The 16,560-nt window shown below is 40.4% G+C and overlaps 1 protein-coding gene across 3 annotated transcripts in view; it reads right to left on the bottom strand.

Moving 5' to 3' along the window:
• The window catches only part of HHIP (hedgehog interacting protein), a 96,777-nt gene extending 81,562 nt beyond the window's left edge, over positions 1-15,215 (bottom strand). For all 3 annotated transcript variants that reach the window (XM_050946440.1, XM_050946441.1, XM_050946442.1), the window contains exons 1-2: positions 14,535-15,215; positions 7,341-7,536 (exon numbers count right to left, since the gene is read on the bottom strand). In XM_050946440.1, the coding sequence (XP_050802397.1) occupies positions 7,341-7,536; positions 14,535-14,801 (463 nt within the window). In that variant the 5' untranslated portion in view covers positions 14,802-15,215. The remainder of the gene's footprint in view (positions 1-7,340; positions 7,537-14,534) is intronic.
• Positions 15,216-16,560: the final 1,345 nt, after the last annotated feature.

Here is a 16,560-nt window from a genome sequence, read left to right as displayed (position 1 = left end):
TGTCTGTGCAATTCCCATTGACTTCAACGGGAGTCTGGCACATGCATAAAAAGGCAGAACTTGGCCCTTAAGCTTTATTCTGCCATGTAATAAAAAAGCATTTACTTAAAAAAATTCGCTGCCATATATTACATATACTAGATCAGATATGCAAACTGTCTCAATAAAGAAATATTTACATTATATAAGGGGTCAAAATCCTACAGTTTTACTCTGTTCTTAGTAAAGCACACTACTACTGACTTCTCTGGGGTTTATGCCTAAGGGCTGTAAAGCGTGGCTCTCTGAATTTCTGTATCTTTTGCTATGTTTTTAAAGAACCTTACAGGCAATGACCAATTTGCTCTGCTCATTTTAAGTCTCTCTTGATTTGCTAGAATCCTGGGGGCATTATATTTCTTTATATTTGAAAAATGAATGGTAAAAATAGAGAGGAATCTGATCTCAAGTTCCCTGAAGTTGAGGGATCAAGAAATCTAGATCTAAACCCATTATGTGGATTTGGGAATCAATCTGGATCCAAAACTTGCTAGGGAAGGTTGGAGCTTCTAGGCTCAGAAGCTATTTTCCTCCTTCCCCCAATCTCACCCTTCATCTCTATCTCACTATGTTTTCTGTCACTCTTGACTCCTTCTAGCCTCTCTTCCATTGCACGGTCACCCAGCCAACCCTCAGCCTTGGCTTCACTCACTAACTTCCTCTGCTCCTGAACTCATCCAGCTGAGCATCCTGGATGGCAGTCCCTCAACCATGCTGATTTCTACCATTACAAATTCATTCTTTCCTCCTACGGCTCTTCCATCTCACTAGTCAAGAAGCACCACTTCTGCATTCTCATTCAATTCTGCCATTGCAAAGTTGCAACCACAGCCGCCTCTCTTAAACCTTTCCATTGCTCCCACCTCTCTATGGTCAGGATGTCACTGATTTTTTTAATCAACAAGATCTGATGGGACCTCCCTTCTTCTCTCTCTAACTCCTCCTCCAAATCACCATCTCTCCTTCCCCCATCACCAAAACTGAGATTTCTTGTTTGCTTTCCTCCTCTAACTGCCTCAACTGCCCCAGCAACCCCTTCCCTTCTTCCCATCCTGATCTCCCTACTCCCCACTCTCCTTTTTTTAACATTTTCCCTCAATCCAACATTCTCCAATGGTTCATTCCCTTCATGCTAAAAGTATGCTCTAATTTCCTCCTCATAAAAAAAAAATCACCCTTGACCCCACTTACTTCTCCAACTACATTCTCTCTTCTCCCATTCATTTCCAAGCTCACTGAACATACTCTCTACAACTGCTGTCTGGAATTCCTCTTCTTCAGCTCCATTCTAGACTCTTATAGACTCATAGACTCATAGACTCTAGGACTGGAAGGGACCTTGAGAGGTCATCGAGTCCAGTCCCCTGCCCTCATGGCAGGACCAAATACTGTCTAGACCATCCCTAATAGACATTTATCTAATTTACCCTTAAATATCTCCAGAGATGGGGATTCCACAACTTCCCTAGGCAATCTATTCCAGTGTTTAACTACCCTGACAGTTATGAACTTTTTCCTAATGTCCAGCCTAAATCTCCCTTGCTGCAGTTTAAGCCCATTGCTTCTTGTTCTATCATTGGAGGCTAAGGTGAACAAGTTTTCTCCCTCCTCCTGATGACACCCTTTTAGATACCTGAAAACTGCTATCATATCCCCTCTCAGTCTTCTCTTTTCCAAACTAAACAAACCCAATTCCTTCAGCCTTCCTTCATAGGTCATGTTCTCAAGACCTTTAATCATTCTTGTTGCTCTTCTCTGGACCCTCTCCAATTTCTCCACATCTTTCTTGAAATGCAGTGCCCAGAACTGGACACAATACTCCAGTTGAGGCCTAACCAGCGCAGAGTAAAGCGGAAGAATGACTTCTCGTGTCTTGTTTACAATACATCTGTTAATGCATCCCAGAATCACGTTTGCTTTTTTTGCAACAGTATCGCACTGTTGACTCATATTAAGCTTGTGGTCTACTATGACCCCTAGATCTCTTTCTGCCATACTCCTTCCTAGAGAGTCTCTTCCCATTCTGTATGTGTGAAACTGATTGTTCCTTCCTAAGTGGAGCACTTTGCATTTATCTTTATTGAACTTCATCCTGTTTACCTCAGACCATTTCTCCAATTTGTCCAGATCATTTTGAATTTTGACCCTCTCCTCCAAAGCAATTGCAATCCCTCCCAGTTTGGTATCGTCCGCAAACTTAATAAGCGTACTTTCTATGCCAACATCTAAATCGTTGATGAAGATATTGAACAGAGCCAGTCCCAAAACAGACCCCTGCGGAACCCCACTTGTTATACCTTTCCAGCAGGATTGGGAGCCATTAATAACTACTCTCTTAATCTGGTTTCTCCCTCCACTGAAACAGCTTTCACCAAAGTCCCTAATATCACCTTCCTGATGAAATCTTCTACTATATCTCCAACTATTATCAACCTAACTTGCTGCTTTTCAACCCATTGACCATGCTCCTCACCTTTTGTAACCTTCATCGCTTTCTGGTTACTCCTACATCTCAAATTGTTCCTTTGGCATCTTGTTCAGTGGATGCCTCTTCTCCCTTTCTGTAACTTTAAAGAGGAGTCTTCAGTGGACTGATTGAGTCAGGTTCTGATCTGGCTCCAGCCTTTACCCACCACAATCATGGGGAGTCTGCTGTAAATTATCCTGGGCCTGTACCATGCCTGGAGTAGGTCAAGTCCAGGATACACACCACTCACCCCTTTCTTGGGCTGTGCACAGCATGAACGTCTAGCCCACTGAATTAAATGGAGCTACCTTGATTTATGCCACCTGGGTATCTGACCTAATGACTTTATTCCTTCTAACTTCATTGAGATAGAGAATATATATATTTTTTATGACTAGGGAAAGTATTGTTCTGTTTCCTTGTGGTTTTTGTTCCATGATGATGGATTTTGAAAAGTTTTGGGGGGTAAAAGTGACATCTGAAATTGTTGACAAAAAAACACCTCACTCCCCTCAACTCATAGCTATGTTATGAGGTGACTCCAGCCAAATGCTTCCCTTGCTGAAACCTTTGAAGACTACCAGATCAGGTGGTCACACAACTTAATCCCAGTGGATTTTTCAGGTGTGTGGTAATGGGCCTGCATACACCCAGCAGCAGTGTGGAACTGTTGCAGCCTCCACTAGAGACAGCCACATTGTAAGCCCTTGACATTTTTCAGCAAATACCAAATAACTATGAAAGTACTCCTGAAATTACAGTGCAGGGAGTGGTTATTCTCCCAACATTTCTGCCATTTTGGTTTGAATGCCACTCGGTTAAAAATCCACTTCTAGATTTTGATTTTGGTAGCTTCTGGAGCTGGATCTGCACACAATCACCACAACCAATTTCTGTTAAAAACAAGAATAATGGGAACAAGGAAAGAGGTAAGATGTTGAACCCCAGCTAATGTCAGTTTGCTTCCATGATATCATTTGGTGCTTCAAAAGTGAAGAAAAATGTGATTTCTAATTCAAAGAAGGGATGTAGGCCCCTTATTTGTGGCAAATCTTCAGCTTGGCTACTGGATTTGGGCACTGAGGATACATTGTGGAAGAATGGAAAACAATCCTCTCCCCAGGCCATAGAGCAGTTGTGGAGCCACTCTGTGAATGAATCAGTCCCATAAGGCTAAGTACCTACTAATAATTATGACTTGCAGATGGAGAGAGAACTGTGGGTGGATTTCTGGTGCTAGTCAGTAACAGAGCTGGTTCAGTTCAGGCTTCAACAGCCTCCATTGTCCTAATGCATCTATTCTTCTGTGGGAGGGGAGAATGGGAGGATAGTGTAGCAATAGAATATCTGTCCCTAGCCCTAGTCTGCCACTGTTCTTCCCCTTACATTTGACTACCCCACAATCCTTCCCCGGCTTGGATGTCAGAACCTTCTGTGGCTGTGGAGACAGGGATAGGTTTTTCCTCAGTGCATGTGGCTTCCATTGGTATTAATGGAAGTTATGCTATTGGCTGAAGGGAGAATAAATCCTCCCTTTATTTATTGAAATGTAAGAAAAATAGATAATAGATCCACCCATCCAAGATCTAAGAGCACCTTACAAAACTTAAAATTCATAATAATTAAATAAATTACATTAACAGACTTAAATTCAGTGCCCCAACACTCACTCAGACTGAGCTTCTATGTAAAGTTCAGATGCTAAAATGAGATTAGACATCTGAGATAAAATAGGGAGTTTCTATACCATTCTTTACATCCTCATGTAGTACATATCCACACAACTTTTCCAAGTATTATTTGTATACAGCTTACTATATATATTTTGACCTTGTGCAAAAACGGGGGGGGGGGGGGGGGGGGGGAAGGGGGAGAGTGGACCCGATCCTTCATTCCTTGTGTATTCAAAACTCCTGCTGAAGTAAGTGGGGATTTTGAATGCATAAAAATGCAAACTCAAGCTTATAATTAGTGGGGAAAATGTACTACTTTCATAGGTATTTCTTAACGAATCAGTCCCATAAGGCTAAGTACCCTCTAATATTTTTGACTTGTAGATAGAGAGAGAACTGTGGATGGATTTCTGATGCTAGTCAGTAACAGAGCTGGTCTGAAAACGAAACTACAATTTAACAAAAAGAAATGTTTTTTTCCCCAAAGTTGAAATTTCATTTCAACCAAAAATTGCTCACCAGCTCTAGTCAATAAAAAATACTTATCATTCCTATATCACTTTATGGAGTAGAAGCATGTTTGCCATCACCAACTATTCCTTGTAATTCCCCTGTGATGTAGTTGAGTAGTATTCTTCCCACTGCACAGATAGAGAAACTAATTGATGTGTTAAGTGACAAACAGTGAGTCACTGGTAGGGTATGATTAGAACTCAGGCCTGTTTACCTCCCAGCTCTGTGCACATTCCTCCAAGCCACATTGCCTCACAGGAACTGGTTCTTTGCAGTTCATGTTAAGCAATCTAAATAATGAAGCATAGGTTGTGGGTTCTTTTTGTTTGTTTTTTCAATACTAGTCAAGTTTGTAAAACTTTCAAATGGGAAACACAGATCTCACACATGGATTATAAAACTCAAATGAACTATGAATTTGCTTTTAAATGTACATATATATTTTGAAGGACACTCTAGAATTCTATAGGTCACTTTCCACAAAAGTGTGACCTGAATCTCAATACCTTCATGAAATATTAATACATGTGCCAATGACCACTCTGCCAGACAAATCAATTAACCCTGTCCAACATAAGTATGCAACAACTTTTTGTTAGTGCAACCCACTCTCAGACCAAGTATTTAGAATGATTATTAGCATCTGATTGATGTAGGAAAAATCCTATTCTAGCTAGCTTGTAAGCTCTTTCCTGCAAAGCACAGTGCTCTGTCCAGTGCTAAAGTTATGCTTTCATCTGGTTATCTTTCAAGGCAACCTGGGTGGTCAAAAAAGCACTTGACATCTTGATGCACTTCAGCAGTTTTACATATACACAAACTTTGTAGAAAAATAAATTTGTCATTCGTCACCACATATGTTGATCTGGGGAGTGAGGATCCTGAGGCTGCAGCTCCTGTGCTGCTCAGCCCATTCCCTCTCTACCCCCTCCCCCTCCTTAACTTTTTTTCCCTATAGAGCATTTTTCTCAGAAACTTAGACTCTAATGAAAAGATGATGTAAATGTTCAGCAGAATACACTCATCATTTGGGTTACTTACAAACTTGAATTTAAATAATACTCTTTGTGGTGGCTTCCAGGATGGGCCAAACGTTTACAGTATCTACTCTGTTATCTCTGCTCAGCAGGCAGTCTTGGCAACTATGATCTATTCTGCTTTGCTCTGGGGAATGTGATAAAGAGCAAGAAACAGCTGGTTTAAGAAAGCCTTAGAAACATCTCTGTAGTTTATAAAGACAATAATAATATTTTCATATTTGAATGGCTTTAGATACATGTTAAACCACACCAAAGGGAAAAATCAACTCTATTCAAAATGTTTTTGCAAGTCAATAAGAGAACACTACAGAAAAGTCCCGTGCCCCTGGGAGTTCAAAGAAAACAAAGTACATACTGTACCAGAGGGGTAGCCGTGTTAGTCTGGATCTGTAAAAGCAGCAAAGAATCCTGTGGCACCTTATAGACTAACAGACGTTTTGGAGCATGAGCTTTCGTGGGTGCATCTGAAGAAGTGGGTATTCACCCACGAAAGCTCATGCTCCAAAACGTCTGTTAGTCTATAAGGTGCCACAGGATTCTTTGCTGCTTTTACATACTGTACATAAGCAATAAAAGCATTGCCCACTTAAAGCCATACCTATTACACAGCTCTGATATTTTATGTTATAGTTTTATAGAACTGTTCATGTTATAAATGATTTTTCACAAGTTTTTCATCATCTTACCTAATCAGAACTACATTATTTTATTTTAAATGTCACTGCTCAAAAAAATCCCATTAGTTCAACTTTTTTCTGTGGTGTCAACAGTGTTTGGATAAAGAGAGAGGAACAGTTGAAGAAAGTGCAATCATAATTATATACATATTTTAGTCCTGTAATTACTGATGATGTTGTTTAACATAATAATCTTTTAAGACAATATTTTAAGTTATTTAAAATGCAACTACCTTTGTAGGGCATCTTGTCAATCTTGTGTAAAGATGACATTTATGTGATGGCTACAGGCACCATGAGCCAAATTCCGCTTTCAGTTATGCCAGGGTAAACCCAATGACTACGGCAGGGCCCTTCAGGGTCAGTTAAGAGCGGGATTTGGTTCCATGTTGTTAACAGCATCATGGAACTGATTCAAAGGGCATTGAAGTCAGTGGAAGGATTCCCACTGATTTCAGTGGGCTTTGAATTCTGGTGCATATGTTTAAAAACAATAATGTATGTGATTACCAAACCAGAAAAGGACACCTTAAATATTCAACATCTTTATACTACAGCTTCTCTTTTCTTTCACTTTAAAAACAACATATCAGTTAGAAGAGTTTTATTATGGTTGGCTAATTGTTTGTAGGCTTTGGGTGAACTAAGTGAAATTTCAATACAGAGAATAAATAAATATTCTGGTGATTTGAAAAGTTATAACATATATCACTGTTTTTTCTAGAAATTCAAGAGGAGGCTGGAAAGAAAAAACCCAAATATTCACTTAAATAGGAAAGATCTACCTTCATGGTCCTGATTCTACAGTTCTTAATGTCTCTGGGGTTTTCCTGATGGAGGACTGCAGAATCTGATCCAAGATTTCTTAAGCAATAGAGAGCATTTAAATTTAGACATCTTTTTTAGTCCATTATTTTGCTATAGTTTTTACCTGGTATTTGACCTCTGCAAGTATAATAGAATTCTTTACAATAGTCTTTGCACAGGAAGGGAAGAGCTAGTTCTCTTTCAGATGCTTCCCCTTTCTCAGGTGAATGGAATAGGTTCTGAGCATGTGGTGAGCAGTGTGCACATTTGATTTCTTCCAGTAGCTTCACACATTCTGTGTTGTTGGTAACAGAAAATATCTGCAAGCCACAAACCAGAGACAAATGAACACATGACCTACTTCCCTGTCTTATACAAAAAGATTCTTTGAAATAATGTAAGTAAATCATGCTAATGTAACCAGTAAAGTTATGAATCAGTAAAATGTGCCATATTTTAAGTCACCATGCTAAGTGAAAAATTAATACTATGAAAGAGAATCACGTGCAATAAATCATCAGATTTTAGAGTACTAACAAGTGCTTCCCTTTCCAAATGCAAATTAATTTACTCCCACTACTCAAGCCAGCAATCTCTTAATTGTCTGAGTAATTCTTGATCAGTGGGAATACGCACATAAATAAGAATTACTGGCATAAGTGAGGGCTGCAGGAAGAGGCCCTATGTCCACTTCTCTTATAGGTGATGCTGAAAAATACAACTTCCAAGTCTAAATTACTTGCATAAGAGGCTCATATTAAGAGTTACCTAAAGATTTAAAACTAAATTTCTAAAGTCAGAACACATTAGAAAAACAATCTCCAGGTACTTATAAAATATGCAGCTTTGGACTGTACTGTGATCCTACTATTGAACCTCCTATGGTGGAATTCTCAAGGGATTCCTCTGAGTTTTCTGCTTTTAAATGCAATTATATTCATACATATGCCAATGTAAACTGTTGGTAGAGAAACCGTTAGATTTTCAGTAATTTCTGTTTATATGAAATAGAAAATATGAATTTTTCCTTAACATACGGTTTGTCCTATTATTCAGTTTTAACTTTATCCTTAATACTTAAGCACTACACCAGGCTTGATAATTTGTATAAGTAAACACAAGAGCTTGGGGAGTGCAATGTCAGCATACCATGAAAAAAAATGTTAAGAGAAAGCAGCACATTCTTTATTATTAGTCTGTAATATTATGCACTTCATAACTAATTGTAAACCACAGGGTACTAAGGGTTTGCTTTTCAATCACTCAACCCAAAATTACATTATGGCTCAATCCAGCATTCACTGAAGCTACTGTGAGCTGGATCAGGCTTTATCAGAACATAAAGCACAGCATCTCATTATTACTGATTTAGCATAATTATAAACAATTCTAATATATATATATTTTAAAAAGTGATGCTACAAACATTTCATACAACCTTTCTTCTACTGTGCAAGTTCTCAGATCTCAGAGTGGATTTGATATTACTGTTTTTCACACTGTGAAGGACTCTGTGATGTTTCATTCTACTGTAACAACATTGATTAGTTCCTTTCAGAAAACATGCAGTAATATTGCTAAATTACCCTAGGTAAATCAAATAATTTAACTTGCATGGAGATTTTTGGCCCATAATTTGACTCATAATTGCTGTTCCACAGCTCATCAATCATCTAGAATGCCTAAGGCCAGTAATATAATTTTGAATTCAACACTTTATTTCTGAATGAGAATCACATAACTTTGCTCCCAAATATCTGAGAGTGCTTTTTTATTGTTTTAAATCTGGCAGACAAAATATTAGCAATAATATGGCATTTTTAAAATCACATACAAAATATTAATTGCAGCAATCCTAATTCTGAATAAACCTACATATTTTTTTTATTTTTAAATTAAGCATTTCTCAAACTTTTGAAAGCCAGACCCTCTTCAGGAAAATGAAATTAATCATGCCCTATTCAGCCCTTCCATGTGCTGCCAAAGGATCCATCCCCCAAAACAAGCAGTCACTCAAAGTAGTCCCATTGGCTTCAATTGGACCCACTAATGTCAGTAAGTAGAACAGTACTTGGCCTGCCTTCTCTGGTAGAATCCTCATTAATTTCAGAGTTTTTCTGGTATGAGTCTGCAGGATCAGACCCTAAATAGTCTACTCTGTACAGTTCTTATATTGCCATCATCATCATCATAGTTTCTGAGTGCCCTCTAGCAGTGCATTAAGCGACATGACTAACATCTGGCACGTGTAGTTGGCTCTCTCTCTTGTCCTTTCCACAATAAGAGAATTGTGTGTGCAGTGTAGTGTTTTGGTATGGGGTTGTTTTGTTTTTTAAGTGTACACACTGATACGCGTTTGTATGAGAGAAGGCAAAGCTGAAGCACACCTTGCACTTGGAGTAGAAGGTGGTGAGATTAATGTTGGCCCTTAGTTCCTCCTGTTCGTTCCAGTCTCAGACTAATCCCCGAGAAAGCTCAGTTTCCTACACAGATGATCTTTGCCTTTATAGTAGAAAGTTTCATTATGCCTGAGGAGCAGAGTTGTCAGCCATGGTCTTCATCCAGGAATTTTAGCTGATCCTTTTAGATATGCTGAACCCAGGTCATTGAGGGCCTTGAAGATAACAACCATGATCTTGAACTTCATTTTCTTCTATAGGAAACCAGTGGAGGATAGGTCTTATGTGCGCATGGTAGCCCATGCTTCTGAGTACACATTCTATACCAGTTGGAATTTCCTTCAGGCTGATGGCTTCATGCCTAGGTATATTGCATTGCTGTAGTCCATATGTGAAGTGACAAAGGCCTATATAACAAAGACCAGGCCATTGTTCACCATGATGGAACAGAGTCTCCTAGCCAACCACAGACGTTAGACAACTTGTGGATGCTGACATGTGAGAGCTTAGCATCAGTGAGGAATCCAGGAGCACTCTTAATCTATGGATTGAATTGCCCTATTTTGAGTGTGTATTTACCACCAAGGAAACTACACCATGCTTGCAAACTCTTCAAAGTGCTTTTCCTCTGTCCACTAGAATCACCTGTCTTCATCTCTAAGCTAATCTCATCCAAGTACTGGGATACATGGGTGGTAGTGGTATGTGAAGCATAGGTCAATAATCAAAGAGGTAAATATTGAGCTTGTTTACTGAATTAACCCCACAACTGATGCAGGCATATTGCCATAGTTCTATTGGAAGGTACCAGTGCACATGATGAGAAAAAATACAAAAAGTCAAAAGCTAATTTATTTTTCCTTGTGGAAAATGCATTTAATTGCCCAGTTATAGTCAAGTAAAAAATGCTTGACTCCGTTTTAATAGCTAAAGCTAAAATAAAAGGATCCTAATCCTCCTGACCAGTTGCCATCCACAAAGGGTTTGATTTTAGTCCGAGGAATTTAATCCCGCTCTCAATTTTTGGAATGTGTCTTGGTCATATAATAACTAATCAAAAGATTAGGTAATGGGACTCAGTAAATTATCTGAAAATCAAGTACAATATTTTTATGTTAAATTTCATGCTATATGAGCATAGTAGGATGGTAAAACTTTGCTCTGTGTGAGGTCTGCAGTAGAAATACCTATTTGAAGGTAGATAGAATCATCATTCTAGCTTTGGTTTCAATAAATCAATAGTCTTACTGAAGTCAATTAAACAGATTTAGCCAAAGGCTGAAACACTGTTTAGAACACAGTATTTTTGGTGAACATATAATAATGACCTTTACCTTTAAAACTGACAATATATTTGGTCTCTTAAAGAAATGCAAACTAATTTCCTGTATCAATTTTTAAAAGTTATATGTGAAGCCATCAAATTTGCTGTGGTTTGCTGTGGAAAACATGTAAAACTTCCAAACATTATTGCAGCATGCATAGCAATGATTATGTCTGCTGCTGACTAATTTACAACATCTGTAAGATCATCCTTTAATCTCTAGCCACAGGAAAGTAAGACTGGTAGAAGAAAGGTAAGATAAATACTGGAATACAGGAAAGTACAGCTTACAAGGCTGGTTTATCAACAACAAAAATAGTGAAAAGAGAGAAACAGAAAGACACAAAAGACTGAAATTCTATAAATGTAATATAGCAATCTGTTTTGCATACCCTGTGTTAATTTTATTTGACAGAAAACAGTGTGGGTTTGATGTTAACAGTGAAAATATATGACAGTGAATTAAGATGTTTAATTAAACTGTATTTGGTATACAAGCAATCATTTCTAAAAATCATATGCGTACAAGGTTGTTCAGCTGTTGGCTTGAACATATGTTTCTTCTGTACTATAGTGCTGGATTATGTCATTAAAGAGTTCAGTTTCAATTTTAGGCTAATATGTAAATAGATCATTGTACCAAGGCAGCTGTTAAAGGGACCCCAAGATGAGTTATTTGTTTAGTTGGATGTGTTCAACAATAGCCTTTGTTCATGAAAGAGCCAGAGCAAACAAATGATTGTAAAAGGGCACACTTGAAAACAATTACTTTTCACCCATTCCTTGACAGCCTTGGCTGTGAAACCATCCAAGGTAGAGAGGACTTCTGTGCCTATCTGGCTATATGCAAACCTTCAAAAACTCTGGTGTCACAATATTTGATTCTGGCTTTAGTAAACCTAGTGATAAAATGAGGATATTCTAGGAAGCTAGAAGACAGAGTTAAATGCCAACATTATGCAAAAATATTACTAGAGACAGTCTAATTTTGTCTGTTTATTAAAGCAGTGCCCTTTATTACTGCTTTGCTATGCTTAAGGGACTGGAAGTATTGTCATCATAAAGACAGATCAATAATTTGATCATAAAATTGTCCCAGGGCTGACATACAGCATCTTAACCAAGAAGCTAATCTGAAATTGAAAATACCTGCTGAGCAAGCTCAGATTGCTCTAGAAAAAGCTAATGTTCAGATTCCTATTAATATCATGGACACTCAATCCTGTGGATTAATATGACTCTATCTCAGATTAAAGACCTGCTTAGTGTCCAGCCTTTGGAGCCCTTGTGTAATATAGTGTCAAAACCCCAATTTTTATAACGTTCCCTCCAAGTGTTTTGCATGATACTGTAATGTCTCTTGTGGAATGGTCACTACTTATACCAAGTATAAATGACATATACTTTGGAAAACTGTCTAAATAGATATTTACATGATAAAACAGATTTAAGATAGCTGTAACCATTGACATTTAATGGATAAATAATGTGGCTTTAAAACCTTTTAGAATAATATCCACTAAAAAGTATAAATCTATATTTATAAAGTAAGTTTTAATGCTTAGAAATAGATGTTATGGTATATTGTTTTGAAACTGGATACACTTCAAGGATTTATTACTATATACAAAACAAAAATTAAACAAAAGATATATTCAAATAACAGGAAGGGACAAAATCCTACAATAGCTAGGAAATTCAAAATTGTCTTAACTCCATCTCTAATTCACCAGGGGTCTACAAACAGTGGGTGATCTCATGTAACATATGTGTTGCAATACCTATATATTACAAACAGGGTGAGTTAAGGACATATTTTCCAGTCCTTAGTCTGACTTTTGTGCACTTCAATTAGGCTTTTAAGGTTATCTGAATGTAGTTATTTTGTAGTTTAATTGAATTACCACACAGGAGCTTAATGACACTGTCTCTGGACAGCATGAAGAAATATATCTGCCCTGAATCTCAAACTACTGCTGCATATGGTAAGAATAAAGAGAGAGCTGCAGCTGAAAACCTGCAGTAAGACTGTTCTCACTCATCTGGGAATAGAGGGGGTAGGACAAATGCTCCCTCAAAAGGCATGAACATTTGGACAGAGCTAGGGACTGAAGGAGAATGATGTTCTCCAGTTTCACCCATTAGTGAACCAACTAACAAACACAATGGTGTTGTTGTTATTCTTTTGCCATAAGCAACAGGACTCTGTGTGTGGGCAGCAGTTTAGTGGGGAGGAGGATAAGTCGACCCCTTTTTGTCCTATTGATTTTTTCCTATTTGCATGACTTGAGCAAATTAAATGATGCAATATGGCTTTTTGTTACAAAACAAAGTGAGAGATACCACCCAGACACATATGTTGATTCGTAGAAGCTGTTTACATGAGAATGGAGTGAAATCTACCGTGAACTGAGCATAAAAATTCGATTCAGGCTGGGTATTTTTTTTATTATGCTTGGGCCAGCAAGACTGAAACACACGTTTTCCAAGAGTCTCTCAGACCTTGACAACTACAGTGTTGTAACTGAGGAATTCTTAATTAAACTTAAACTAGGAGGGGGAAAGTGAAGGGGGTGAAGGGGAGGAGAAGACACCTGATTGTTTATTTCACGTGCAGTGATTCTTAATGATATTATTATTCAGGAATTTCCCTCTCTGTGTACACACTTAATATCATTGCCCTGCTTATCCAATAAGATCCCGCGGAATTATATATGAACAACTTAGAGAAATAGCAAACACATTAATAAATAGAAATTAAGCTACTAAAGGAAGCATACATTAAATATTTTAAAATTCCAGTGAGAGACTTCTTTTCAAGCAACTCAATTTTAAATTAGGCATATGCATTGTCACACAGTGTGAAAAGGCGAACATCTCATGCCATTCAGTGTGAGAATCAATAAGAGTGGAGTCCCTTTCAGCTGATACAGGTAATCATGTGTAACACAAGAGCCTTCACTAGAGATCACTAAGCTCACATGCACCAGCACCATCTACTAGCCAAATTCTTTACTGACCAAACACGTGGAGAACATTGTACACGCTTTTTCACTCCCAGAAAAATAAACCGGAAACCACCGTCAAGTTAATTCACAGTTTCACTGCTGCCAATGCACAAACTTAATCCAAAAAAGCCATTCAAGTCTTCCTTCTTCTCAAGCCATCCCCTCAGCACAGGGTCCTTGTAGCTGAAGTCCATGTTTCGTGAGAAAAGGGCACTGCCAATAAACATGCAGCAGTGCACCGAGCTGCTGATTTGAGCAAGATGGGACGATTTGATTAGTGAGATTTGTAAAGATCTCACGGAAACTCGCAAATTTGTGAAAACTCTTCGTTGTAAGAGGGAGAGAACTTTCTTTTAAAAATACTTCCCCAACTGACTAAGCCTACCTTCGGATGAACAGCTCTGGAGCGAGGTCTATGTAACTCTCAAGGAAATAAACCAGAATAGCTTTAACGCTTCCATTTTATGAGACCACTCCACCCTCCCAACCAGTAATGGTCAAACCCATGTTGCTAGATCAAACCAGACACCACCCAGCAGGTTAGCAGTGAGTTTGCATCCATGCAAAAAGCCTCATGTGGTGCCTACCTTAGTCTCAATGTGCAGCAGCCCCTGACTGTCAGTCCTGGAGCAGCAGGACAGGCGAGGGTACAAGCCACGACACATCATCTCCCCTCCGCTGGCAGGCTCCAGGAACATCATCCTCCTGTCTCGCTTTTTCAGGCGCCTCGGTGGGTTACCATTCAGGCACTTTCTCCTCCTTGCTCCACTCTCCCCAAACTTTGCATCCCCCTCAAAGAAGCACAGAACCACGGCCACCAGCAGCAGTTTAAACGGGAGCATCTTCAGCATCATGCCTTGGACCGTGTGAGTGAAAAAACCAAACCAAACCTCCCTCCCCCCACTGATTTTCTTTTTGCACTTCAAAGCAGGGAATCAGCACCCCCAAAACGGGGGGAGGGCTGGAGAGTGATGGTGATAAAAAAATCTAAAGGGCAAAGAACTCCCCACGCGCCCCCCAAAAGCCGGCTTAGTGGGAGGATGCTCAGGAGTGGTGGGGTTAAAATGGTGCACGGGACACAGATTTAGTAATTGGTGCTGTTGCGCCCTGGTGGTGAGAGCTGGGCCAAGGGGTCCCCCCCTGCTGCAGTGTGAGGCGGCGGTGGCGGCGGCAGCAGTTCACTTGTCGTCCCATAGAAAGGATGTTCTCTAGGTAGGACAGTAGCAGCCGCCTGGCTGGGGTGATGTCTCCTCCGCGGCCGGCGGTGGCTGCAGCTCACTACGGCTCTCATGTTTCGCTCCCTCTTTTCTTCTTTTTAAGCAGCGCGCGGGGAGGTGCTGCCACCGCGCGCCCCTTCACGTCACCGAGAGGCACTGGGGAAAGCCGCGCGCGCGCAGGGCGGGGGGGACTGGACAGGGACGGGGTAGGCGTGCGCGAGAGGGGAGGGCTCAGGCTGGCTGCGGGCTGCCGCGGCAGCAGTTGAGGTGCCGCAGAGCGCTCTGGGCTAAAGCCGGAGCCTGCTGATGTTTGACCTCAGCCCGCTGCGTTGCCACGGGGGAGACAGAGCGAGTCTGGCTGCTCCTGCTGCACCAGTCGCCCATTCAAAGGCCCAGCCGGACCCCAACACATCCTAGTGCAACAGCACGGGGCCAACCTGCATCCAAAATCTAACCACTGCTGGGTCCTGTCCCTGGGGGCTCAACCCTCTCCAGCTTCCTATGCGCGCACAGAGCCACCAGGAGCCAGGTAGCTCTAGTTTTTTCTTTCCCCCGAGGAGAACTCGTCTAGCTTTCAGTGCAGGGGAGACACAAAACTAGGATTTTGTTCCCAGATGTGCCACTGACTCACGGTGTGACAGTGGGCACATCACTGTGCTGCTCTGTGCCTCAGTTTCCCATCTGTCAAATTGAAGTGGTTTCCTGAGGCAGAGTGTGCTCCTAATGAACTTGAGAGGAAGTGGACACTTGGAGCTATGGGGGGCAGGGGGCGGGGAGAGAAGAAGGGGTGATTCCCAGCTGGAGGGGAATCTTCCCATACTTAAGCTAACTCTCATGGAGTCAGAGAGCTAAAAATGGTACCTGCAGCACTGCAAGCCCAGGGACTAGCTACTCTAAGTATCCTGTGGCACCTTATAGACTAACAGACGTATTGGAGCATGAGCTTTCGTGGGTGAATACCCACTTCTTCAGATGGATGTGACGAAGTGGGTATTCATCCACGAAAGCTCATGCTCCAATACGTCTGTTAGTCTATAAGGTGCCACAGGATTCTTTGCTGCTTTTACAGATCTAGACTAACATGGCTACCCCTCTGATACTCTAAGTATGTGTCTAGGAGGGTGGCTAGCCCATCCAGCAGTGGGTCAATGCTCTGGGCGGCTAGCCTCATCCCACGGCTACATTCAATTTTTAGTATGCTAGCTCCCTGAAAGCTAGCTCCAGATGGGAATTGCACCCCCCACCCCAAGTGGAAATATACCCTCCGTTCATTAGGAGCAAATAGTTGCAGTTCGGCACGATTATCAGTCTTGGGCTGTGCACAAGGAAGCTGTGCTGGGATCAATAGAATGAAAAGGTATCCTTTCTACACATTTCAGCCTCAGAGTACAACATA

This window comes from Gopherus flavomarginatus, chromosome 3 (assembly GCF_025201925.1).
Source record: "Gopherus flavomarginatus isolate rGopFla2 chromosome 3, rGopFla2.mat.asm, whole genome shotgun sequence".
NCBI classification, from domain to species: Eukaryota; Metazoa; Chordata; order Testudines; family Testudinidae; genus Gopherus; species Gopherus flavomarginatus.
Note: the sequence above shows the minus strand (reverse complement) of the source record. Positions and strands in the feature narration are given on the sequence as shown.